The sequence below is a fragment of the Equus quagga genome, chromosome 14 (assembly GCF_021613505.1).
Source record: "Equus quagga isolate Etosha38 chromosome 14, UCLA_HA_Equagga_1.0, whole genome shotgun sequence".
NCBI classification, from domain to species: Eukaryota; Metazoa; Chordata; class Mammalia; order Perissodactyla; family Equidae; genus Equus; species Equus quagga.
Genome location: NC_060280.1, coordinates 25,216,135 through 25,241,968, shown reverse-complemented (window position 1 = coordinate 25,241,968; position 25,834 = coordinate 25,216,135). Strand labels below are relative to the sequence as shown.

At 38.7% G+C, this 25,834-nt stretch overlaps 1 protein-coding gene and 2 pseudogenes across 1 annotated transcript; all 3 read left to right on the top strand.

Annotated features, from left to right (window-relative positions):
- The first annotated feature begins 7,082 nt into the window (after positions 1-7,082).
- On the top strand, positions 7,083-16,311 carry LOC124225515 (olfactory receptor 52D1-like; annotated as a pseudogene).
- Positions 16,312-18,145: 1,834 nt separating this feature from the next.
- LOC124225514 (olfactory receptor 51G1-like) lies at positions 18,146-19,072 on the top strand (annotated as a pseudogene).
- A 5,554-nt stretch (positions 19,073-24,626) lies between these two features.
- Positions 24,627-25,586, top strand: LOC124251904 (olfactory receptor 51G2-like). The gene has a single exon (XM_046684860.1). The coding sequence runs from the start codon at positions 24,627-24,629 to the stop codon at positions 25,584-25,586; it is 960 nt and encodes a 319-aa protein (XP_046540816.1).
- The last annotated feature ends 248 nt before the right edge of the window (positions 25,587-25,834 follow it).

Below are 25,834 nucleotides of genomic sequence, written 5' to 3'. Positions count from 1 at the left end.
ATGCACGTGGAATTTTTTCACATTCCTAGATTTATTCATTAAATGAGCTCTGTCATCAAATTAACTCTTCTCTAGGAACTAGGTAATAGGTAATATTCTAGGGACTGGAAATGTAATAAACAAAGTAGACAAGATCCATGATGTTATGAATAATTGTTTTAGTGGGAGAAATCAACAACAAACTTAAAAAACATAATGTTTCAGAAAATTAAAAAGTTCTTTGATGGAAGATAAGAGGTGGATGTGATGGATACTGACTAGAGGTAGGAAGAACTTAGAAAAAGGAGGTCAAGGAAGATCTCTGTGAGGAGATAATATTTGAATTAAGACCTGAATGGTAAGAATAAACCAGCAATTAAAAGAACTAAGGAAGAGTATTGCAAGAAAAAGATATCAGAACATGATCCAAAGACTATTTTCCACACTGGGAGAAAATTCTTGCTAAGTATTGAGGAAGAGAAAAAGGGTAAATTAGTTGGACAAGGTAAGCAAAGGGAAAGAGTGGTATAGAGAAGGTTAAAGAGCGGTGCAAACCAGGTCATTTAGGACCATATAGATCAATAAGAAAAGCTTAAATTCAGTCTAAGTGCCATAGGAAACTGTTTTTTTCTGCACTTGGTAATTTGATCTCCTCTCTAGACAATTGTTGTAGAATGTCAAGATTGGAAACAAGGTCAATTCTAAGGCTATTTTCAAAGATAACATTTACGATGATGTCAGATTTTCTAAGGTAGCTAAAATATAAATAATGAAACAAGATTGGGTTATGCATATATTTTAGAGGTGAATTTATGAAATGATTGTGAAGAACAAAAAGGAACGAAAGATGACTGCTAGGTCTGCGGCAGGAGCAAATAGATAACTGACTCGTGGACTATGGCAGAAGAAATCTAATACTGGCTTGGATTCAGACTACGCTTATCAAGATAAAATGAATTAAAAGATTTCAGACGAATTAAAGGTAGAATCAGCAGAGCTTGCTCTTGGATGGATGTGGAGGGTGAGGATAATCAGGCAATCAGTGAAGATACTTTGTGTCATCTACTTCCTTACACGTTTCTCCAGTTTCTCCTTCTCTCTTGGATGTATTTTTTGTTCTACCATAATCTTCTGCACATTTATAGTCTCCCCTTCTATGATCACAATTATTCCTATGGCTACAAATAGAATGTATGTGCTGAAAATTTCCAATTTCCTATCACCATCCCTGCCCAATATACTAAATAAAATTTCTTTACACACTCAACAACTTGGTATCTCCGTCTGGGTGTTTAATATGAGTTTTAATTGAGTACTTCTAAAATAGAATTCTTAAACTCCAATCTCCGCAATCCTATTCTTTCTCTAGTTCTCTCCTTCTCAGTAGGTTGCATGAAAATATGCCAGCTGCACAAGAAATCATTATGGGAGTCAGGTCTGTTTGGAGGTAATCCAGGAGAATTTTTTGATAGGTAAGCACACATAATATTTATTGGAAAATAATGAAATTATTTGTATAGAATAATTCTGGAAGATGTAGTTCAAGGAAGATAAAAAACATCATTGTTTCATTGTCAATATTATGATTATATCATTGGAGCAAGCCCTCAAGTGGATTTGACCTCTGGTTGACATGCGAGCTAGACCTGGGCAATCACAGGCTCCTCACCCTATTCCCTGTCCTGGGAATGTATATTCCACTCACCATTCCCCCACTAGGATCTATTCCAAAGATGTAACCTTGAGAGAGCAATGCGTTGTTGAGGTCATTTGGACAGCAAACGAGACTGACACCAATTAAGGACTCTATATAAACATTTAGGATTCTGGCTGCTGGGTGCAGATATCTACTCATCTTGTGGGTGCCCAAAACAAACCTTGTATGTAAATTCCTCTGCTTATTAAGCCTGACACCTACTAATCTGGAGTGGTCTGCCTCTTTCTTCAGTCTCTCCCTGCCTTCCCTCTAAGTGGGCCAGTTTGGGAACCAACAATTGGCAAGCCAGCCATGAGACAGAAGAAACAAGCTTTGGAAAACAGGCATCCATCGGCGAAATCCTGAGTAGGACATCGACCTTTACGTGGGGAGGGGTGACCTGTATGTTACATGCTTGTAGACCACACCACATGAGTACAGGAACATGCTAAAAACTATGGCTGGTTTCATGGGTTTGTTTGAGGAAATGTCCATAGTGCACTGTGGCAAAGAAAGGAAATGAATGGTTGCCACAGTGGGCTGGCCTCTGTTGTGGGCAGTTCAGGTGGCCTCCAACAACCAACACAGAGGCCGAAGCTCAAGTTAGAAAGTTGCAAGAGCTAAGGTTAGAGAAGGGTGTGTAGTTGTCACTGTTCTGCTAACTTCGGGGCTGGCAGACAAGGTGGGAGAGCAGGATAATAAATTGGAGACCTTAGCATGCCGTTTGCCATTTTGCAAAACTAGGAGGGCAAGCCACCATGAATTAAGTTCAAAACATTTGTAACAAAGTCTGATTGAGACACTAAGTGTTGGAATCCTGGGAAACTGATAAGAACAAAGAGGAGGATGTTGTGGTGATTGACAATGAAATGGACATAGAGCCCCATTAAGTCCAACCCTTAATACAAAGGAAAAGTTAAAATAGTAATTACTCTAGACTTCTGATAATAAGTCAATAGGGCTATTCTAAAGGGATTAACCCTATGGTCTAGACAATGGAAAGCCAAAAAACTGATGATCATGAATAAACCCTTGAGGGCTCAGGCTATATGGAAAGACACTTGGGTTTGCCTGCAAGAGCCTGAGGCAGTCCTTGCAGTTTCCACCTCTCAGCTCATAACACCCCTGGCAATCAGGAAACTAATGCCCTAGTTCAGGTACAAACCTAACAATTGCCCCTTCAGTAGATACAACACGTAGGGTCCATAAGAAGAGCAGTCACCCTTGCATCCAGGTGGGATGGTGTATTGCCACTAATGCCAGAGTGTCCTTGAAAAATCGTTACCTGGTTGATACAGTAACAACATGTCCTGTGTGTTCTAAACAATATTCAATGCAGCTGCCAAAGGATTCTGGGGCCATCTACCTGAGAAGAGATTTTCACATATTAAGGTATATAGGGTAATTAGTTGGGTTCAAATCTGAGTCGGCTTGAACTAAAGAAGCCTGACTCATGGCCTATCAAACATACATTGTGCATCTGCTTTAACCTTTAGAGGAAGAATGTACTGTCTTAAGATAAGAATCCTTACTTCCCCTCCGACACCCTATTAGTAAGCCCCTTTTTGTAAAACCCTGTTGGTAATGCCTTTATTAGTCCCTTTCCCAGCTTCAAGGTCATGTTTACCTGATAATGTGTAACTGACTACCTCTTTGAAACTTTGATGGAAATGTATCCTGGGCATGTTTAACGTTATGTTCTCTGTTCTGAAAAGGTATAAGAGTGTGCTGAAAACCAAGCTTCTCTGGAAAGCTCTCTTCCTTTCTGGAAAAGGCCTACCTGGACTATAATCCTCACTCTGGCTCAAGTAAAACTCTTCTATCTCCCTTATCTATAGAATGGTTATTGGTTATTTCGTGTTGACACACTGGAGTTCCGGAACAGTGAGGGACTAACAAGTTTATTATATTTGACCCCTTCCTCTTAGTGAGGGTTCTAAATGTGCCTTCGTTCATATGGACCCTGCATCTGGCCTAACCCAAGCTTTCTCTTGTTGCAGTACAAACCAAGCTGCCACCATTAGGGGATTAAGGAAGCTGAGGACCATGTACAAATATCCTCATCAAATAGACAATGATCAGGTACCACATTTTAAAGGTCATGATATGGAAGACTAAACAAAAGAACATAACATTGAATAGAGATTCCAACTCCACTATAACCTGCAAGTAGCATGGTTGATCGAAAAGAAGAGTGGAATATTAAAACAGCAGATTAAATTATTAATAAGTGAAACCACCTTGGACAAGTGGACTAAAGTACTATCCTAAGCTTTAATACATTTGAGTAATCAACTAGCAGGGCACGTTGCCCCATATGCCAGACGGAGGACCCCTGTCAAGACACCCAACACCAGGGGGCGGGCCCCGTGGCTCAGTGGTTAAGTGTGCGAATTCCGCTTTAGCTGCCCAGGGTTCAAAGTTTCAGATGTGGACATGGCGCCACTTGGCAAGCCATGCTGTGGTAGGCATCCCACATATAAACTAGAGGAAGATGGGCGTGAATGTTAGCTCAGGGCCAGTCTTCCTCAGCAAAAAGAGGAGGATTGGCAGCAGATGTTAGGTCAGGGCTGATCCTCCTCACAAAAAAGGAAAAGAAATGTGAAAAGAAAAAAAAGAGACGCCCAACACCATAAAGGTTTGGAAATTGTAAGAGGCAGCTTCTGCCCCAATTCTCATGGAGGATCAATGTGCTATGCTGCTGAAAACACCAAGCCTCTTCAAGCCTGGGAAATGTGTTTTCTACTGGAATTTACAATGAGATGTCCCCCCAGGATGGGTGAGTTATTTTGTACCCCTGAGTGAAGGGGAACTACTCAATTTCCACTGGAATCCCATTGTCTTTGTGCAAGCCAGAACTGTTGAAACGTACGATCCCTGGAATGAAACTCACACCATTGAAAGAAGGGAGAAAATGGGGGTCCTGGTCTGGCATATTCTGCCCCTAGTTCATCTCCTCACACCTGTGTGTGATATGCACAACCACGTTAAGTTCCTAACGTTGCCAACCTCCCTCTTCCCAAGGCCCGGTGAGCACACTCTGTTTTCTACTGGTACAATCATTTGGCTACCATCTTTGTTTCCTGCATTGACCTAGAGGGCAGTATAACACCCATAGAAACCTTTACTAAATTCACCAAGCAAGCCTTAAATGATAGCCAGCAAAGCTTGTCTTTACTGAGCACTGAAATGTCTCTAATGAGAAAAGCTGTCCTCCAAGATAAAATGGCTTCGGACATTCTTACTACCTTGCCAGGAGGTACCTGTGCAATTATCCAAACAGAATATTGTGTGTTCATACCTGATGAGTCTGCTAATATATCATCTTTATCATATCACATGAAGCCACAAGTGAAGTCCCTGAGTGATCTGATCCCTAGCTTAGAGGAATTAACAAATCAATGGTTTGGATCGTGGGGCTCTTGGTGGAAAACATTGTTACTTATTTTGGGAAATACTATCTTAATCTGTGTTTTCTCTTGTATGTGAATGTAGTGTTGCTCTGGCATCTGCCTCCAATGCATCCAGCCAGTCACCAAAGGAGCCGCTTCCATGCTGGTAAACCCCTTGCTGACAGCTCAGGGCACGCTAAAGAAGGGGGAGGCATATAAGATTTTAACAGTTGGTCAAGAGGGATGGAATGTTGGAGGAGGTCATCAAGAGGACATGATTGCCTGCTGACCCTGCAGCTAGATCCAGGTGATCACAGGTTCCTTACCCCCTCCCCTGTCTTTGGAATGTATGTTCTGCTCACGATTCCCAGGTTAGGAGCTATTCCAAGGACAAAGCCTTTAGTGAGTAAGATGTTGTTAAGCCCATCTGGATGATGTACATGATTCAACCCAGTTAAGGCCTCTACATAAACTTTTAAGATCCTGATGGGTGGGTGCAGACATCTACTGTACTAAAAATAAAAAGGATTATGTAAAACAAAGGGGCTATTTTCCAATACACACATATGATATTTTTAAACACCTAAAATCCTGAGACTCAGACAATCCTACTGAGAGGCAAGTTCCAGAGACAGTTGAGGAAGACTCACTTCCCCAAGCCCCCCATCCTGGATACTACGTGTTGTTAAGATGTTAATAACTCTAAAGACTTAGAACCTGTGTTCTGAACTCAAATCTCCAGTTCCCAGTGGATTGATTCCCTTCCACCACAGGGAGGCCATGCCCCTTCCATGCCCATAGGAACCTTAGACATCAGAAAACATGCCTATGACTGAGCTCATTTCGAAAAGCTGTAAGTCGTGAGAGAACTGAAGGCTTCCACAGGAGAGATGGGTGCTCCTCCTCACCCCCACAGAACCCCTGAGGTTTCAGGGCTCTAGTTAGAGCAGACAGGTTCTGAAAAACAGGCTCGTGCAAGATTTCTTGAAGTAACTGAACCCATTTGGAATTGTGGCCCCTGAAAAGATTGTCTGTCTTATAAGCTACAACATCACTACCCTGTCACAGGTTGGAACTAGGGTATACAACATTTTTTGAAAATAAATTTGTACATGATCTTCTCTACTTAGTTCAGTTCATCGGAGGAAGGCTGATGAAGCAAAAATGGAAGTGTAGGTGTATCAGCCCTATAATCTGAAGAAACCTTAGAAATCTATGATATCTGAACAATGATTCATGCGGCTGAAAGCAGACTTGAATGCCTTATGTCATCTTATATTTACAAAAGCCTGTGGAGTACTCATTTCCTAACGGTTAATATAAAGGTTACAAACTTTGTAATTATACTCAGGTTCAAATTCCAATGCAATGATTTCATAGTAGAATAGCTTTAGGCAAAGGAATGGAACATTTTTAACTTGCTTTCTATCTGTGTCTTGTATGATTACCTGCCCACAAACTTCCTTAAGGATTAAATGGCATAATGTCTGCAATGCCACTAATATAGTGCAAATACATGCTCAATTCATGTTTGTTTTTTTGTTTGCTTATTGTAAAGAGGTGGATAGAAGATGTAGGATTTAGCCAGAAGACATCATAGGCTATTTATTTTATTTTTCCTAAAAAGCAGATCTGAGTTTCTTTCCTCTATTCCCCGTTTTTCCCCATCTTGTAGTCAAATAAGGAACAAAGTGTTGACAGAATTCAATTTTGTTGGAGACTGATTCCTAGGTGGGTCTTAAAAATTTAGTATCAAAATCAGGAAACTGTTGACACACTACAGTGTTTGGGGACTGGTGTAGATTATAATATATTTATAGTGATTCACTGTCGGTCTTAAATGTATATTGAAATTATTTACCAGAAAAATAATAACACTCCCTTCTTTTTTCTTTTATTTGCCTTTTTCTTCACTAGCTCATTGGAACAATAGCAAATATATGAAAAGACATGATCACTGCCAAGTATCAGTGCAATATAATAAAGGAGAAAGACATGCAGAAGTATAAGATACAATGCGACAAGACATAGAAGAGAGGTAAGTGCACGTGTCATAAAGACACTGAAGAGAGGCATCAATGGTGGTTCAAGGTAGCTAGAAAAGTAGTCTCAGAGGAGCTGGTGTGTGAGTAGTCTTTAATACTAAGCAAGTTACTGAGAGTTTTTATGTGTGAAGAAATATCATGAAGAACAAAGACACAGGGTCAGCACCTTCATGAATTGAGTAGGTGACCAGTTCTCTATGCAAATACATATGGGAAAAGGTATTTTGAGAGATTAGAAAACTTTCTTAATATTTTGTTTATTTATTTATTCATTTATTTATTTGTTTATTTATTCTTTGCTGAGGAAGTTTCACCCTGAGCTAACATCCACTGCCAATCTTCCTCTTTTTGTATGTGAGCCACTGCCACAGCAAGGCCGCTGACAAAGAAGTGGTTTAGGTCCATGCCCAGGAACCAAACCTGGGCCCCTGAAGCAGAGCTCACCAAAATTAACCACTAGGCCACTAGGGTTGGCCCCCTTAATATTTTATTAATATGGAAGGTCAGATCTCATTTGTGTTTTCTTGGTTTGTATTTTTTTTCTGATGAATACAATTGTAGCTCTGCATTATTTATTTCCTTAGTTAAACTATACAGATAACCCATAACTATATTGGGCACATTGGCACTGTTAAAAAGTCAAACTATAGTGATACAGCCCCATTATACTGTGTCTATATTCCTTTACATCCGTTATCCATTTTAGACTCTTAATTGGGTGTGAATCCTTTTTCTTTCTTTTTTCTTTTCTTTTAAAGAGTGCCCCTGAACTAACATCTGTTGCCAATCTTCCTTTTCCTTTTTTCCACCTTTCTCCCCAAAGCCCCAGTACATAGTTGAATACCCTAGTTGCAAGTCATTCTAGCTCTTTTATGTGCAATTTCACCACAACATGGCTTCATGAGCAGTGTGTAGGTCCTTGGCCAGGATCCAAACTGGTGACCCCTGGGCTGCCAAAGTGGAGTGTGCGAACTTAACCACTCAGCCACAGGGCCAAACTGCCTCAATGTGTTGTTTTTTTTTTTTAAATTATGGTAACATTGGTTTATAATATTATATAAATTTCTAATGTACATCATTATATTTTGATTCCTGTGTAGATTACGTTATGTTCTCCACCCAAAGACTAATTATAATCCATCACCACACACATGTGCATAATCACCCCTTTTGCCCTCCTACCTTTCCCCTTCCCCTCTGGAAACCACCAATCCAATCTCTGTCTCTAAGTGCTTGCTGTTGTTTTTATCTTCTGGTTATGAATGAGATCATACGGTATTTGACTTTTTCCCCCTGACTTATTTCACTTAGCATAATACCCAGTGGTCCAGATGATGGTGTTTTCTACCATTATGTCCAGAATAATCCCCATCCACTCTCTCACAGATACAAATCTGAAAAAACTGTCACATAATTAAGACAATTTGTCATAACAATTAAGAATGAGGGCTCTAGATTTAGTGTCTAGGGTAGAAACCGGGTCTACCACTTACCAGTTGTTTAACCTTATACAAGTTATCTTAATTATTAGGATTAAAATTTATGTGAAAAGTTCTCAGAAAAACAACTGACTCACAGTAAACATTTAGAAATTACAAATTATGACATAAATTCCCAATAATCTGGTTTCCTTGTATTCCTCATCTGTCCCAATTTATATCACCATTCAGAAATGTCATTCTCTAGAATTTTTAAAGTTCCTTGACTCACATATTCAGCTGTTTCCATGCTCAAAAGAGAACATATGTCTCTAGGGACCTTGAAGGCTAAAAAGACAAAGTAAGCAGAAATTGTGGGTATTAAACTTCAACAACAGATTAAGAGGCAAAAACATGTGTTATCATTGTAATTCAGTATTGATGCCCAGTGTGCTATATATAGTCCAATCTCTACTTTAGTGGACATTGATTTAAGGGTAATTTTTCCTGATCACAAAGACTGCATAATCGACAAGTATCTATAATAGTGGGTAAAGTAAAATGAGTGTCTCAGGAACAGTGTTAATTATGTTTCTGAAAAGAAGAAAATAAAAAACAAACTGTTTATTAGGGTAGTAGTATTGACTTTTAAAACGTTGCTTTAATAGTCTTAAGAAATGGAACATGTATGATCAGCAAATCACATTATGACGCAGGACAAGGAATCACTCAATACAGGAGAAGTATGTAGAGAAAAGGAAAGGTCATGCATGAAAGCTAGATGAAGTAGACTGTCTGTAGAGTGAACTTAATTGAGAGCAAGTCATAAAGTTATTTCACTAATTGGACACGTGTAAGGAAGTGAAGGAAGCTCAGAATGCAGGTTAGAGTCAGATTGTTGTAATTCTTGCTTGTAAGATGGGGAGTAAACACAAATTCTGGTCCAAATGCACAGTCATGGGCAATGCATTGAGCTGTTCATTTTCTGACACACTGAGTGGGTCATCAAACCCGCTCTTATCATCATCCTGAATGAGTTCCACGTTGTTGTGAATGAAACTTCTTCTGGTCATGCCACAACAATCAACACTTCCTCCCATATTTTGGTATGTCAGTCTCAAAGCTATATCCTGTAACTTGGCATGTCCCCAAACTCTTATAAATAAAATCTATTAAGTAAATAGATTAAATTTATTAACTAAATAGATTTTATAATTAAAATCTAGAAAAATAGGAGTCTGTTTTCTATTGAAATCATCCTGTAATCCTTCCTGTCTCATTCTAACTTGTGTCTTACAAGTGCACTTTTCTGACTAAGGCATCCAAACTCATGACTTTCACATTCTTCAGATTTCAATTAGTATCACTTTCTTCTCAATGGATGGAAGATTTTGGATCTTTATACATTTAACGCTGATTTTTTTACCTAGATATTTTCCCTCGTTTAGCATCTATATATCAGCCACATTGTAATTTATGACTCTGAACTAATGTCTGAGACTCAGTCAGATGATGAAATAATTTCTATCTAAATATTTACAAACATTGTAATTTTGCCATAGCCTAAAATTTCCTGCAGTTTGGTTTGCTTAAATCTTCAGGAGATTCAAAATTTATAAGTTATCATTTACTTGCTTTAGAGGAAAACCCATGAAACGAAAGTTAAAATATCTGATGCTTATTATGTCAGCATACAATAAGACAGATGTCCATCCATCAGCCTTCATTCTCATTGGCATTCCTGGGTTGGAGGCTACCCACATATGGATCTCCATCCCCTTTTGTATGGTCTACCTTTTGGACTTACTGGGAAATTTCTCTCTTCTCTTTATCATCACAATAGACCCCAGACTCTATGACTCAATGTACCTCTTCCTCTGCAGGCTGGCTGTGGCTGACCTTATTGTGTGTGCTACCTCTGTGCCCAAATTTCTCAGCTTCTTCTGGTTCCGTGATGGAGAAATTTACTTTGAAGTCTGCCTCGTCCAAGTGTTCCTGATTCACTATTGGTCCACCGTGGAATCTGGCTTCTTCCTGGCCATGGCTTTTGATCGTTATGTAGCCATTTGTAATCCATTAAGACATTCAGCTATTCTGACACATTCTGTAACTGGGAGTTTGGGTCTAGCTATTGTATTCCGGGGCACAGCACTTCTCAGTCCTCACCCCTTCCTGCTAAGTTGGCTTGCCTACTGCAGAACCAATATTATTTCCCACACATACTGTGAGTTCATGGCCCTCATCCAGATTGCCTGTGCTGAGACAAGAATCTGCAGAGCCTATAGACCCATTGTTGGCTTTCTTAAAGGAGGAGTGGTATTTATACTGATTGTTTGTTCTTATGTCCTCATACTCCACACTGTCTTCCACCTACCCTCCGAGGATGCCTGAGTCAAGAGCTTGGGCACCTGTGGCTCCCATGTCTGTGTCATCTAAGTATCCTTTACTCCAGCCTTCTTCTCTTTTTCATCCACAGGTTTGAACACTATGTGGCTCCCCATGTCCACATATTTGTGGCCAACATCTATCTCCTGGTTTCATTCATGGTGAACTCTGTTATCTGTGGGGTAAGAACCAAGAAGATATGAGAGAGGTTCCTGAAATTTTTCAGTTTTTCAAAGCCTTTGAACTAAATCCTTTCCATTGGTGAGTAAAATATGAACAAATATTATATTATCTGTGTGCATTTTTCATTAATAATCCTCTTTCAATAGTCAGAAGGCCAAGGTTTTTCTGTGGGTAGGTAGCGCATCCAAAGATATATTCTACGTTGTAACAGTGATTACATTGAGGCAAATATCTTATCAAGTAGGGCTGTTTAGCAAAATATTAAAATATTGCTTCCTTAACAAAATACAAAACAAATGAAAATATCTATGCAGAATCATCCAAGGCTAAAAACGAGAGATATCTAAAATCAATAGGATATATCATCACCTATCTTTGATTTACCATTTAAGACTTATGACCAGATTTAGGAATTTCCCTTTTTTTCACCTCGGGCCTTCCTTCTTGACTAAATGTCATTCTTTCTCAAATACATACTTCAACATTTTCTTAGTGAGAGTATCTTGGTGATATCTTCTCTGTTATCTGTTACTCCGAAGTTTTCTTTATTTCTCCCTCTTCTAGAATACTTTTTTAGATACACAATTCCATTCTCCAATTATTACATTTTCTTAAGCCTTTGAAGTAATTATCCTAGACTCTTCTGGAATCTATTATTACTTTGAAGAAGTCTGGTTTTGGCCAAATTATCAAAAATTTGGAGGTAATTATCTTTTCTCTCTGTCATTAAATTCTATTGCTTTCTTTGGTGTTCTGTAGTTTCACTCAAATAAATCTCGTGGGTATTGATAAAAATTGATAAAAATCAAACAAAAAAGACTACATTCTGTATAATTTGATTTAAATGAAACTTTGGAGAAGGCAAAAGTATAGTGTGGGGAGTGTTCAAGCATCTATACTTTAAAGACCCTAGGTGATTCTTAGATTCATGTAAAATTGAGCTTCTGCTGTGCATTTTGAGGCACCGAGAAATTAGCTTACCACCAGGAAAATGTTTTAGTCAAGTACTTCACCCCTCAAGCTAAAAATGTGAAGAGAATCAACATTTATTGAACATTTAATAGGTTCCAAGTTCTTTATTTTGTGTTCTGTATACATAATCACTTAACAGTTGCAATATTTTTTAGAGTTACTTATCATGAATATCCATATGATAAATAGGTCAACAAGCTCATATTCAATGGGCTGGTGAGTAAAAGAGCTAGGATTTGAAGTCTGTCTAGCTCTAAAGCCATAATTTTGCTATAATCTCTCGATGATTCTATATACAGCCAAATCTCACTGAATGAAGCTCTCGAGAACAGAGTTTCTCACAGGTTCAGGTGTCAAAATTGTTGCTACTGCTTATTTCATCCTCCATAATCACACTCCGTTTAGATCCATTACCCAATGTTTAATTACTAACCAGAATTCACTGGGGATACAGAGATGCTTAAGGCAAGATTTGTAATTAGTTTCAGAGTCTCAGAGATGTGTACAATAAATATATCTTTTCTTTCTCATATGGTTCTTGAAAAGATTGAGATTAAAAAACTATTGCATGTGATTTCAAAATGTCATCTTCCTTAGTGGTAAAGACTACTTTGGAGGACTTAGTTTGGCTTGAGAGCCAATGAACACTTTAACTAAACCCCAAATACATGGAGGGGTATCGAGAACATGGGGTTTCTTTAGAAAGTCTCACTGCCAGGAAGTGTGTGAGTCTACTTGTGTGTGTGGCGGAGAAAGTGTCTTCATTAAACTTAGTTTATTTTTACCAAATTTTCGAATCTATAACAGCTTCTTCCCAGCATATAGTAAATAAGAGTGCAGAAAAAGGATGGGCTTTACAACCATGAATATTAAGTAGAGAAAACACATTTTGCTCTAGTAGTTTGATAAAGCTGATTTAGACATACAAACATTCCTTTCAGGATAATAACATCTAACACTTATATAGTGTTTACATTCTCATAGTCCCTCCTGTTAATACATTAACTCATAAAATTCTCATGCAGAGTATAAAAAATTTGTGGTATTAATATCCTCATTTTACAAATACATTTCCTAAAGAAATTGGGGAATAGAGAAATTAATTGAGTTTCCTGTGGTCACAGAGATTGTTAGAATTCAAGCCAGGATTTGAACCCAGGATGATTGGCACCAGGTTTGCATTCTTAAGCACTACATTGTTATTAGTTACATTACACTATGATATATCAATGTGACAAGTGCTATGACAAAAGTAGGAAATCTATAATTAGCCAAGGCTGTGAAGTTTAGAAAGTGAGAAACCAGTTCCAGAAGATAGGACCTTAGGAACATCAGATAGGTAATGAAACAAAGTTCCCTGTGAATTAGTTCAAGTCAGGTGTGTGTGGGTGTTTGGGGTGTGTGTGTGTGTGTGTGTGTGTGTGTGTGTGTTGAGGGGAGGGTGGTGTCCAGTTTTGAGTTAGCCAATTCTGCATTCAACCATCCCACTTCCTAAAGATTATCCCATTTTCTCCATCCACCAGTTTGATTAATAATCAAGTCTCAACTTTCCAGAATGATAGCTCTCAAAATTTAGATTTGAAACCTCTTAAAAATGCAGATTGCTCAGGCCCACTTTAAGATCATCAGATTCAAAAACTTCCATGGTGTATCCCATAAATGAAATTATATTTGCTTTTCATCAGTCATCCTGGATATTTGTGATTCAGTGGCCCACAGTCCATGCTTTGACAAACACAGTAATAGGAAGCTGAGAATGGACACATAGATATCCTTCTACTCAGAGGACACAACATGATTTAAAATTCCTACCAGGACTTAAAACTTTTACTTAGAATATAGAAAGTTGGAAAAACTCTCAGAGATCTTATGACGAAAAAAAAAAAATACTGGATAATCAAAACACTCACCATTTTCTTGAACCTGTCAGATAGTTGAAATCACAGAGCAACTGTTTAACCCAAAATCTAAGGAAGGACAGTGAACTCCTAAGAGAGCTGAAACAGCAGCCCATGCTCACCAGGGGCAGATGTCAGATGCCACACAAACCAGTAGAAAGAATTTGTTGAAATTGTTAAACAAATTCTTCAAAGCTGAGGGTGAACCTATGTGAGAACATAGCATGGCTGGGAGCCAAATGTGTGTGACACAAAGGAGAATTCACACACACTCAGGTTTTTCTCCCCAGACTTGGACCAGGTACTCATGAGAAAGTCTGAGGGCAGAACTAGAGGCCTGAGAAGGCCTTCATCATGGAACAGACCTGGTAGAGGGAATAGCAACCTCTGCAGGATGGGAACAACTTCTCACCTAGGTCCTTTCCCCTAAGGAACAAAAACCTTCAGCCTCTGGAGGAAGAGCACAAGTGAAGCCTCCTTGGTGCTAAGGGAAAGGAGCAAAAACAAACTCTATAAATCCAGGCTGAGATGGGTTCATCAGAAGTCTCCCACAGCACTCGAGGAGGGCCAGAATCAGCAAGAAGATCCAGGAACACAGCACTAAGACAGGCTAGACCAGCACAATCAGTGATAGAATATCCCCCAGCTCCCACCACCAGACTAGCTGGGCTCAAGAGACAAGTAACAGAGTTCTACTCCTGAGGGAGTGTCAAGAACATGGAGAGCGGCCTATCTGTGGCACAGAAACAAATGGAAGATCTAAAGCTGATGGTGGGGTAGACGTTGAGAAAAAACCTTCTGACTCATCAACCCACAGCCTAAAGGCAAGGTAAAGTGAATGTGAATCCTGTGATGCATTCACTGAGGACATTTACAGCAACAGCAGGAAAAAATGGATGACCTGGATGGTCCTTTACCTACAAAAGAAATGGAATTTGTAGTTAGCAACCTGCTAACACAGAAAACTTCAGGCCCACTTGGCAGCTCTGGTGAATTCCACCAAACTTTTAGAGACTAAATACCAATGCTACACAATTAGCCAAAACATAAAGAGAGTAAATGCTTTCCAAATTATTCAAGATCTAATTGGGGCCATATAAATTAGAGGCCGTTTCATAAGTAGAATAAATGGGTAGGTAAGGGATGAGTTCAATGTCACAACACAATTCTAGGAAAAGCTGCTTTTGCCTCTAATTATACAGCATAACTGATGAATTGTCAAAGAATTACAGGTTCAGGGTGTGATTTTAATTAATACAAACTTTAAAAATTTGGGACATCATATTTTGCTATTGCAATAAAAATGAGTAGGTTTTCTTTCTAAAGTGCATTCTACAGAATGTGAGTGTCATGGGATGGTCTAAGGAGTATTCTGAAGACAATATTGTCTTAAAGTTTCAAATTAGTATTTGTTAACTGAAAGATCTGAGACATCTTTAAATAAACATATAGCTAAAAATTTAGCCTATTGGCCAAGATTTACATATTTTCCCTTGAATCTTTTATAGACATACTATCAGTATTGTCACATAAAACTGTAGAAAACTGAGTGATGTCACACGGAACTAGAGTTGCATCTTAAACAGACACGCACGCACGTACACACACACACAGATATCCTTGGGTAATACTGGACTTGGAGCATCATTAAGACTTCCAATATTCCACAAAAGTGAAACTCCTCTATTAAAGTGGCAAAAGAAGACACAGAGACAAAACTGTTTGAGAAAGAATTGTTTCTTTGAAAAGAGTTATCAGTCAATTAGACTCTATAAATACTCATCCATCAGATAAGTAACAACACAGGTTTAAACAAAAACATTACAAGTTTATGAAGATTGCCAAGTCCTGTATTTCTATTCATGGTGGAAAATCTCCACCTTTCTCACATGAAATATTCACAGTATCAATTTCATATCTTCCAACATTAACAGGGCAAAGTCAAGAATAACATTCTTTGTGATAGGGAGTCCAGGCATATGAGAAGCGCTTAGCATCATTGCTGTCTTCCTTACATGGGAGGTGGACTTCATCCTGATCATTTGTTCTTATGCCCTGATGCTCCACACTGTCTTCCAACCCCCCCCATCCGAGGATGTCCAACTCAAGACTTTGGACACCTGTGGTTCCCATCTCTGTATCATCTTAATGTCCTATACTCCAGCCTTCTCTTTTCTCACACACAGGTTTGGGCATCATGTGGCTCCACATACCTACATTTTTGTGGTCAAGATCTATGCTTTGGTCCCACCCATGGTGAAACCCATCATCTATGGAGTAAAGACCAAGAGGATATGCAACAGGTTCCCCAAAGTTTTCAGCTTTTCAAAACCTATGGACTAAGTCCTTTTCTGTGATGAGTAATATTTGAAAAAATACTTGTTGTCTATCTTAGAATGTGTAGTTTCTCCACCAAGCACCTCTTTAATGGTCAGATGACTAGAGTTTTTCTGTGGGAAGTAACTCATTCAAAGATACATTGTATGTTCAAATACATGTAACTGTAAACTATCACTGTGTTGCAGAAATATTTTCCCAGTCAATAGTGGGATTACTCTAAAATGAAAATCTCACTGTATTGCACAAAAATAACTGTTTGTACTTAATCACTAAGACTACTATGCAGTGTATTTAAAAGTTCCATTTAGCATAAATGCTTGAATTTTTCATTACGGAAAACATGAGTCCAAACATTTCTGTCTTGGAGATGAGGGTTATAGATGAGCAGGAACCTATGAGAAAATCTCACTTTGACTTATCTTTTTCTGGGCCATTTTGACAACTCCGGAGTTGATTCTAGTATGTTGTGATTGTTTTCTTATTTATTCTTACATTACTGTCTATTTCTCATTTTGTGAGAGAGTGCTACTTTATCATCCATACTTTCTGATATATGATGTGGAGCTTAATTGCGCCCAAACTACTTATCTTTCACATAATAAGAGAAATGTATTGTTTTTTTTAAGACTTTATTTTTTAGATCACTTTTAGGTTCATAACAAAGTTAAGAGGAAGGTACAGAGATTTCCATACATCCCTTGCTCTCACACATATATGGAGTCACCCATTAGCAACATCTCCCACCAAACTGGTACCTCTGTTGCAATTATAACGGGCCACTAGGTCACAGTGGGGGTGGGAGCTAACTTCATTCTAATACCCTAGGGATGAGGAGGCTGTGATTGCTGATCTTTTTCTGATCTGTCAGAGGTGACCTAAGGCCATGTATATAGGTGGGAGCACTAGAAAACCATTTGTGAGTTCCACTGACAAGAAGAGGAGGCTCTAGGATCATCAATGTTGATATAACTCACAAATCAATTATATTCATGGAGCAAATTATAACAATTCACTTTAGTAAAACTCTGACCTCATATGCAGTGCAGGTAGATGTTGATGAACTTTAGTGGAGAATATGAAAGAGAAACCAAACTCCTAATCCCCAAGATTTAGTAAATGAGGTAAGTGCTATTTACTCCTGGATGCTTGTGGACTTCTGGTTCACATTTAAGACACTTTGAGAGCTAGATTTTCTACCTCTCTAATTGGCAACCACATTCACTGCATATCCAATGTTTTTTGAAAGATCCATTCATATCCTATTATATGACTTGATTAGTCTTGTGACTTTCTGTATTGGAGAAAAGTAACTCTATACATTTATTGCCTATGTGCTTTCTGACATTCATTCTAAAACGTTTCCACCAAGTATCCTTGTTAGAGCAGAATGGGCTCAACATGGACAGGTCAGGATCTTGGAAATATCTTTACTTAACATCATACACTAAAATAAATGTCAAATAAATGATGAGTCTAAAAGTAAATAAAAACAAACCAACCTATCCAAACATTAGTAGAGGACATATGAAAGTATATTATAAACTTAGCAGAAGGAAGAGCATCCTATGAAAGACTCAAAATCCAGAACCAATAGAGTAAAACATTGATAGATAACTACATAACAACCATAAACCATTTTAAGAATTAAACAGTAATATATTAAAAGAAGGTGGTGATTTTGGATAATTTTTCAAAGTCATTTTCCAAACATTGTAGATAATGTAACCACAAAGCAGTAAGATTTAAGAAAAAACCTAATAGAGAAACATGAGTTGTTATCTTCTCAATGTTGTGTGATTTTCTTCCTTCAAAGAGTGTACATTTCTATGGTAGGAAAATGGCTACTTGGGACAGCCTCTTGACAGGCTCTAATGCCAGTATTGGACAGTCTGCTTCATTCTACCTCACTGGGCTTCCTGGTTACGAGAATGTTCACCATTTTATTTCCATCCCCTTTTGTGTGTTCTACCTGATTGGAATAGTGAGCAACTGCACAATTCTTCACTTCATCTACACTGACGAGAGTCTCCATGAGCCCATGTACTACTTCCTGGCCATTCTGTCCTTCACTGACATGGACACGTCCCATCTCAACCTTGCCCACAGTACTAAAAACCTTCTGGTTTGAGACTAGGGAGGTTGAGGTGAATTCTTGTGTAGCCCAGATGTATTTTGTTCATAGTTTTTCTGTGATGGAGTTATCTGTGCTCCTAGCCATGGCTTTTGACTGCTTTGTTACCATTTGTGATCCTCTGAGGTCTTCCAGCAAACTTACCCCACAGCCTATTGTCTACATGTGGGCCTTCAATGTAATCAGATGCTCCATTGTCCTCACTGTTGTTCTTGCTTGTATTCCCACATTTCCTTCTGTTACTCCAATGATCTCCCTGCCTATTTTACTTCCATCAAGATCTCATCCAGTTGGTGTATGCAGATATCTCATTCAACGTTGTGTATGGCTTGTTTGTTGTTGAATTTTACTGGGGTTTAGATTTTCTAGGGATCTTTTTATCTTATGCTTTCATCCACCACTCTGTGCCAAGCATTGCATCTTAGGGAAAGAATCAAATCCCTCAATACATATGCCTCTCACATTTGTGCTGTGCTCATTCTGTATGCGCCAATGATAAGGCTATTCTTAGTGCATCATTTTGCAAAATACTCCTCCCCCATTATCCACATAAGCATGGCCAATATTTACCTGTAAGTTCCACCAGTACTCAACCCAATTATTTATAGTACCAAAACAAAGCGGATTTCCTGAGGCTGTCTGAGCTTGTTGTCACCCAAAACAGTTGGGCTCGCTCACACTTAGACGTTATAAGATTCCCTATTATTTTGACCTTTGCATCAATTTTATTCATCTTGAAGGTAGCTTGTATATAACTGCATGGACATATTTTGTGCATAAAATTCCATAATAGCTAATAAGTTCTATACATCCCTTCAAGAAAAATATTGTTCTTCTTTCTGTCATTACTTCCTAGCTTTAAAGTATCTCAAAATCTTGGTGCCAGGAGGTTTAGTAAGAGGAAATTTATCTCATTCAAATAATTTATGGAGATAATTTCCATTCAGGTTTGAAGAGAAGTCCAATTTTCCATCTTAACACTTAGAGAAGTTAATTTGTTATTCAAAGATAGCAGAGATAAAATGTAATAATGTTGGCATTGGTAACTACAGGTACAATCTTTCTCCATTGAGGGAAATAGACCTCATTATCCTGATGTTGGGCAAAACTATAATCAATTGACTCTTTGAGGTTAGAGATGGAATAAATGAAAAGATTGCATTTCTTTGTTTCCTTTAATTCTATCTTTTTTTTTTTTTTGAGGAAGATTAACCATGAGCTACCATCTGCCACCAATCTTCCTCCTTTTGCTGAGGAACACTGGCCCTGAGCTACCATTCATGCCCATCTTCCTCTACTTTATATGTGGGATGAATGCCACAGCATGGCTTGACAAGTGGTGTGTAGGTCCACACCCGGGATCCCACTTGGTGAACCCCCGGCCCCTGAAGCAGAATGTGCAAACTTAACGCTATGCCACTGGGCCAGCCCCTCCTTTAATTCTATTGGAATGACTGTCAGATACAAGTTGGGCAAAAAATGCATAGACTTAGTTTTCTCCAAAAACTTACTTACAAGACAAAGACATTATTTCTTACATTCTATGTGGTCTTATTTTCTACAACGAGTCCAAGCTCTGGGGCAAATCATAGGTGATTCCCATCTACTCTGTCCCATGCAAATTGCTACTTACGGGATTTATTCAACTTTGCTTTGTAAAAAGGCCTCTTTTCTGCTTTCTGTATAGACTGACTTGCTCTCTGTCTTCTCCTTACCCTTCCTCAGCCCCATATTTTTCTCATTTTTGTATGTAGAAAAACTAAATATGCAAAGACTTACATGTGATAAACACTGAGACAGCGACAGAAAGTGACAGAGAGATGTATACATGTACATGAGGCAGACATTTCTCCTTTGAATTAATTAAGGTTAGTCAGGAAACAGATTCCATACTTGAACTGGATAATGAATAATTTGATAAAGGGTCAGAGGTCATTGAAAATACATGAACAGGATTTAGGAATACCAAGTGGGGAGAATATATATATTTCAGATGGGAATTTGCTGCCATCAATATTCCTGAAGTGTAAAGGGAAAAAGAGTTTACCAGAACTTAGAAAGGGCAGCATGTGGAGAAGGACACCTGTGGAGACTTGCAGCCCCCATGAGGGACCAAAATTGAGGCTTTGGTGGGGAGCCAAAGGAGTAAACACCTTAACCAAATGTTGTTCTGTGTTCCTGTTTCCTGTGAGTTCCATCATTGACCAAGTCAAACCAGAACCCAGAGAGCAAAAGGAAGTGTTGTTGCAGTTGATTGTGGTGCGACACAGAGCAGGGTAGATCTGGAAAATAGACTAAGCCTGGCCTTCTCCCAGAAATCACTCTGACTTTCATATTTTTATCCATTATCAAGCTTTGTGGTCTAGGTAGTGCTCTAGCCATAGCTCTAAATGTGCATCTTTGTCTGTCATATTCTCGCCATCCTGTGAATCATTCAAAATTGAGTTTATGACCGAAGATTGCCAAAGAATTTGGTAGTGGGAGGTGAAAGTTCTTTTTTATCTTATCTATTGTATATGTCAGAAATATATAGACCATATGACAAAGGAATACAGTTGGATTGACTAATGATAATCCTCTAAATTTGGGATTCTTGATCATATCAAACTTAGGTGATGTTAAAGTGATTTAACTTAAGATTAAAGGAATTAAGGTATAAGGAGAATTCTGAGGCATCCCATGCCGGTGAAAGCAGCAAGTTCAAATCATGTCTCTGATTCTTCACAAGGAGACCTCTGGTGATGGAGTTGTGAGGATCTTTCTAGTAGTATGGCATAAATACTCTCTCGTTTTCATAGACTATCAACGGATGGTGAATTTCTTTAGTAATGGAGTAAATTCTCTTTATGAGAACTGTTACTTCTATTGGGGTCGTCAATTCAAAAAATCCCAATTCTCAGTTGAATGTGTTAAATATAAAAGTGCCTGAAGATTAGTAAGCTATAACATATTTGCAATAATCAATATTTTAGTTGAGTAAATAGATGATAGATTCGTTGTGTTATAATTAAACCAGTATTGCCAAGATCAAAACTTTTTTTTACATTAGTTTCTGTACTAAGCAGGACTGACATTACAAATTCAACTTCCTCCCTGATTAGAGATTTCTTATCATTTACTAGCCCGCATTCCAGTCTTGCTACATGGCTCAAACCACTAACTGACATTTAGAAGTCAATATTTTTGATAAACATAGGGAAATGTTATTCATTGAGTGAAAGCTTCTGTTTATAGTCAGATGAAATATATCTAATCTGTTTCATGAGGAAGAACTCTATGGCACAGTGAAGAAAGTACCACTCTAGACGAACAGGTTTGAGTGATAATGTTGCCTTTATTGCATATCGTATGATGTTTTAAGCAGATTTTATTTGTTAGAGTAGTTTTAGATTCAAGCAAAATTGAGTAGAAGGTGCAGAGATTTCCCAGATGCATACTCCCTACTGTATGATTTTGAGGGAGGCAAATCACATAACAGATACTTGTTTTATCTAGTATATTATACTAGAACTGAATCGGAGTCCCTTCCAGCTTTTATATTATAGATGCTATGTCCCTCTCATTGGCTACAAGAGGTCTAAAATTCTTTACTATCCTATTATATTCTGGATATAAACTAATATTTCATCTCATGTTGCACAACATCATTTGTTCCAGATGGTGAGGAAATAAATATTTGAGACTCTCTGTTGCCTTCTTGCCCATGTATTACCAAAGCACAATATTCTGCTGCAACCTTAGTGATGGAGAGGTGCTTAGGAAGGGCCTTAAACTGAAATGGTGGCACTGATAGGGTTACATGCACTGTCTTGCATTTATCCTGGGGCCTCATATCTCTAAGGGCTGGAGGAAGATTTATTGACTCATCCTTCTTGCTCTAAGCTTTAGAACCATCTCTCATGACAAGAGGAACAACTCTACCAAGTATGTGAAACCTGGGAAAAATAAAAATGGGAGGTAATATAAAAATACAAAGGGGGACTTGAGAGACAAAACAGAAGGGGGTGGGTACACAAAGGGTGAGAAGGAGGACCAGTAGATTGGTTCAGGAAGGGAGAGGTTGCCAGTTCATCACAGGGCACAATTTTCATCAAAATATCTTCATTGCTCATGCCCATGCTCTTAGCATTCTAGCCAGACTCAGACTTTTCAGATAGGACTTGCTTAAGATTCACTGTAGCTGGTCTCTTCTCTGTCCATGGGTGTGATACTTAATACAAGGTAAAGGACTATTTCTAGACAGAGAAGAAAAGGAATTCCAGAATAAGATTGGGGTTACACCAGACAATGTTCAAGATCCCTTCCAATACCAAGTATCAGTGATTTTTAACATGACATTTATTACAGCTCAGAGCTCTAAACTCTACATTATAAGTCCTTCATATTTTTGAGTTTATAAATGAATTCCACAAAATCCGTCCTCCTCCTCTGGGGAATGGTGGAAGACATCACAAGGCCATGTGAATGAGTGAAATTATAGGATCAGGGGCAATAGGAGTTGGACTGTCAAAATGAACCAGTGCTATAATGTAAGGGGTTGTAGAATAATAGGTGGACCAGATACTAGTGGATATTTATCTGGTTGTAACTTTAGAATAGTAACGTGCCTGCTCGATTCCTAGCTCATTGAAATTACGAAGATCTCTTTCTTTTTCTTTGTGCGACTTCCCGTTCTAACCTGGACTCTGTTCTTTTTGTTTTTTTTAATTAAAATATTCACTGAATAAAATGTAAAATATATAGGTAGAGTCATTATAATAGTCAAAGAAATTTTGTGGTAGAGAAGAAGATTAAGAGTAATTCATATTTCTTCCTAAACTGAATCTTCACTGGATGAAAGAGAGATGAAATAGATATAATTCACTTCCCAACTCTCAGCTTACCTAGGTCGTTTTATGAGTTGGCTGCTCTTGGTGTTTTCCTCTACAGAAGGATACTCTATAGTCTCCCCATATCTTCCTCTCTCTCATTAAACTTCAAAGAATTGTTTTCCTCATTGTCTTCTTCATCATTATCATCACCACCACCATTATTTTGTGGTCACTGTATGTAAGGCTCTATGCTAAGTATTTCACCTATAATATCTCCTTTAACTCTTAGCACAATCCTGTCAAACTGTTGTTATCTTCAGTTTACAGAGGAGGCAACTTTGATACAGAGAGAAAGAAATCGTTTGCCTACAATAAACAGTGAGCAAGCATTGGAACCAGAAAATAACCTAGGTAAATGTCATAGTAGAACTAGGGGAACAGTGTGCACAAGGAAGATGGCGGACAGCTGTCTCCTTGAAACCTCAATAAAAAGTATTGAGAGGAATGAAGGTATTTCAGACTGGCCTCCAGATCAGACATCAACAATGAGTGCAAATGTAGGAAAGAGGGTGAAGTAGAAAAGCAGGGATTTTAAGAGGTAACAAGCCAGGCAGATTGAGGAAAAGAGCAGGGCCGTAATTATCAGTTCATAGGATATGTGGGTAGAATTTAATTGTGATGTCAACAGTCGGAAACACTAAATTTATCTCTGGAGTGTCCTTGTTTGATTTCTTGATTATAGGTCTTTCATTTCCTAGAAAATTGTCCTTATTAACCATCCCAGGAAAATATCTTCTGCATTCAGGCTTTATCTACATGGAATTGTAGGCGAGAAGATTTGGAGGAAATTGGTAGGAAATTGGAAGGGGATTTGATGTCCCAAAGGGCCAAAGTAGACTTTACAAGACACGAAGATGCTGATTTTTTAATTTCCAGTGGGATGTAACCTATCCCATAGATTCAAACTTCTCGAAACAGCATTGGGTGAGCATGTATACTCAGCAAGAGATGGGCAAGGGGTTTTGAGAAAATTATAAAATAAAAATTGCCGTCTAGAAAAGATTGTGTGTGTCCTGCTCAGGTAGTATCTTTATAAGAAGAAAATCCATATTCAGAAAAGATGTTTATGTTTCTTCATCTGGGAAGCAGAAGAGAAGGTGTTTGCGGTTTTAAAGTGGATAGTTTACTTAACTGACAGCACTCAGCAATGCAGTGAAGAAAGACTAAGCAAAAATGTGGGGACTCATTTAGCAGTGATTATAAGTAAGGACTGAAGTTTTGTTTTGTTTTCTTCCTGACACAGATGCAAATCTTATCACTGCCTTCCCCAGTGGAGTGTGATCGTGAAACTGGATTGTGGTTTAACAGTAAATGCTATGGCAACCTTGAACTCCAGCGATTCCCTTTCTTCCACATTCTATCTTACAGGTATCCCTGGATATGAGGAATTTCACCACTGGATTTCCATCCCATTCTGTCTCCTCTACCTGGGTGGAATAATGGGTAACTGCATCATCCTGCATGTTGTGAGGACAGACCCCAGGCTCCACGAGCCCATGTACTACTTCCTGGCCCTGCTTTCTCTCACTGACATGGGCATGTCCATTCCCACAATGATATCACTCTTCAGGGTGTTGTGGTCCATTTCCAGGGAGATCCAGTTCAACATCTGTGTGGTCCAAATGTTTTTCATTCACACTTTCTCCTTCACTGAATCATCTGTGCTGTTGGCCATGGCCCTTGACCGCTATGTGGCCATCTGCCACCCTCTGCAATATGTGACCATTCTCACCCCAAGACTTATCACTAAAATTGGAATTGCAGCTTTTCTTAGGAGTGCCTTACCCATGATTCCACTTCTGGCCCGGCTGCCCTTCTTTCCCTTCTGCCACTCCCACATCCTTTCTCATTCCTATTGTCTGCATCAAGACATTATTCGCCTTCCCTGTGCTGACACCAAGTTTAATGTTATATATGGGATGATTGTGATCACTATGCTGTGGGGCATGGATTCTCTGGGTATTTTTGTGTCTTATGTGTTCATCCTTTACTCGGTTATAAGGATTTCATCCTGTGAGGGGAGGTTTAAGGCCCTCAACACATGTGTATCCCATATCTGTGCTGTCCTCATTCTATATGTACCTATGATTGGGCTATCTATCATCCATCGTTTTGGCAAACACTCTTCCCCACTCAGTCTCATCCTCATGGGTCATATCTACTTGTTAGTTCCACCTGTGCTCAACCCAATCATCTATAGTGTGAAGACTAAGCAGATACGCCAAGGAATTCTCCACCTGCTTCTCCCCCAAAAGATCAGTTCTGCTGTGATATAGTTACGTCCTCAAGAGAATGATGGTATCAGTCTTAATCAAGGAAATATATAGTCATTTGTCTCTTCTAGGCATGTTGGCACCAGAATTACCAAGGAAAGACCACTCAAAGAGGAGAAAGAGAGCCAACAGAGCATCACAAAAAAGTCCTACAGGAGAGAGTTGGTGTCCACTGAGACTATACAGCTTGCCTTAACTTGAGCTTCGTAAATCTCCTTTAAGTATGAATATGTTGCAGTGAAGTGTGTGGG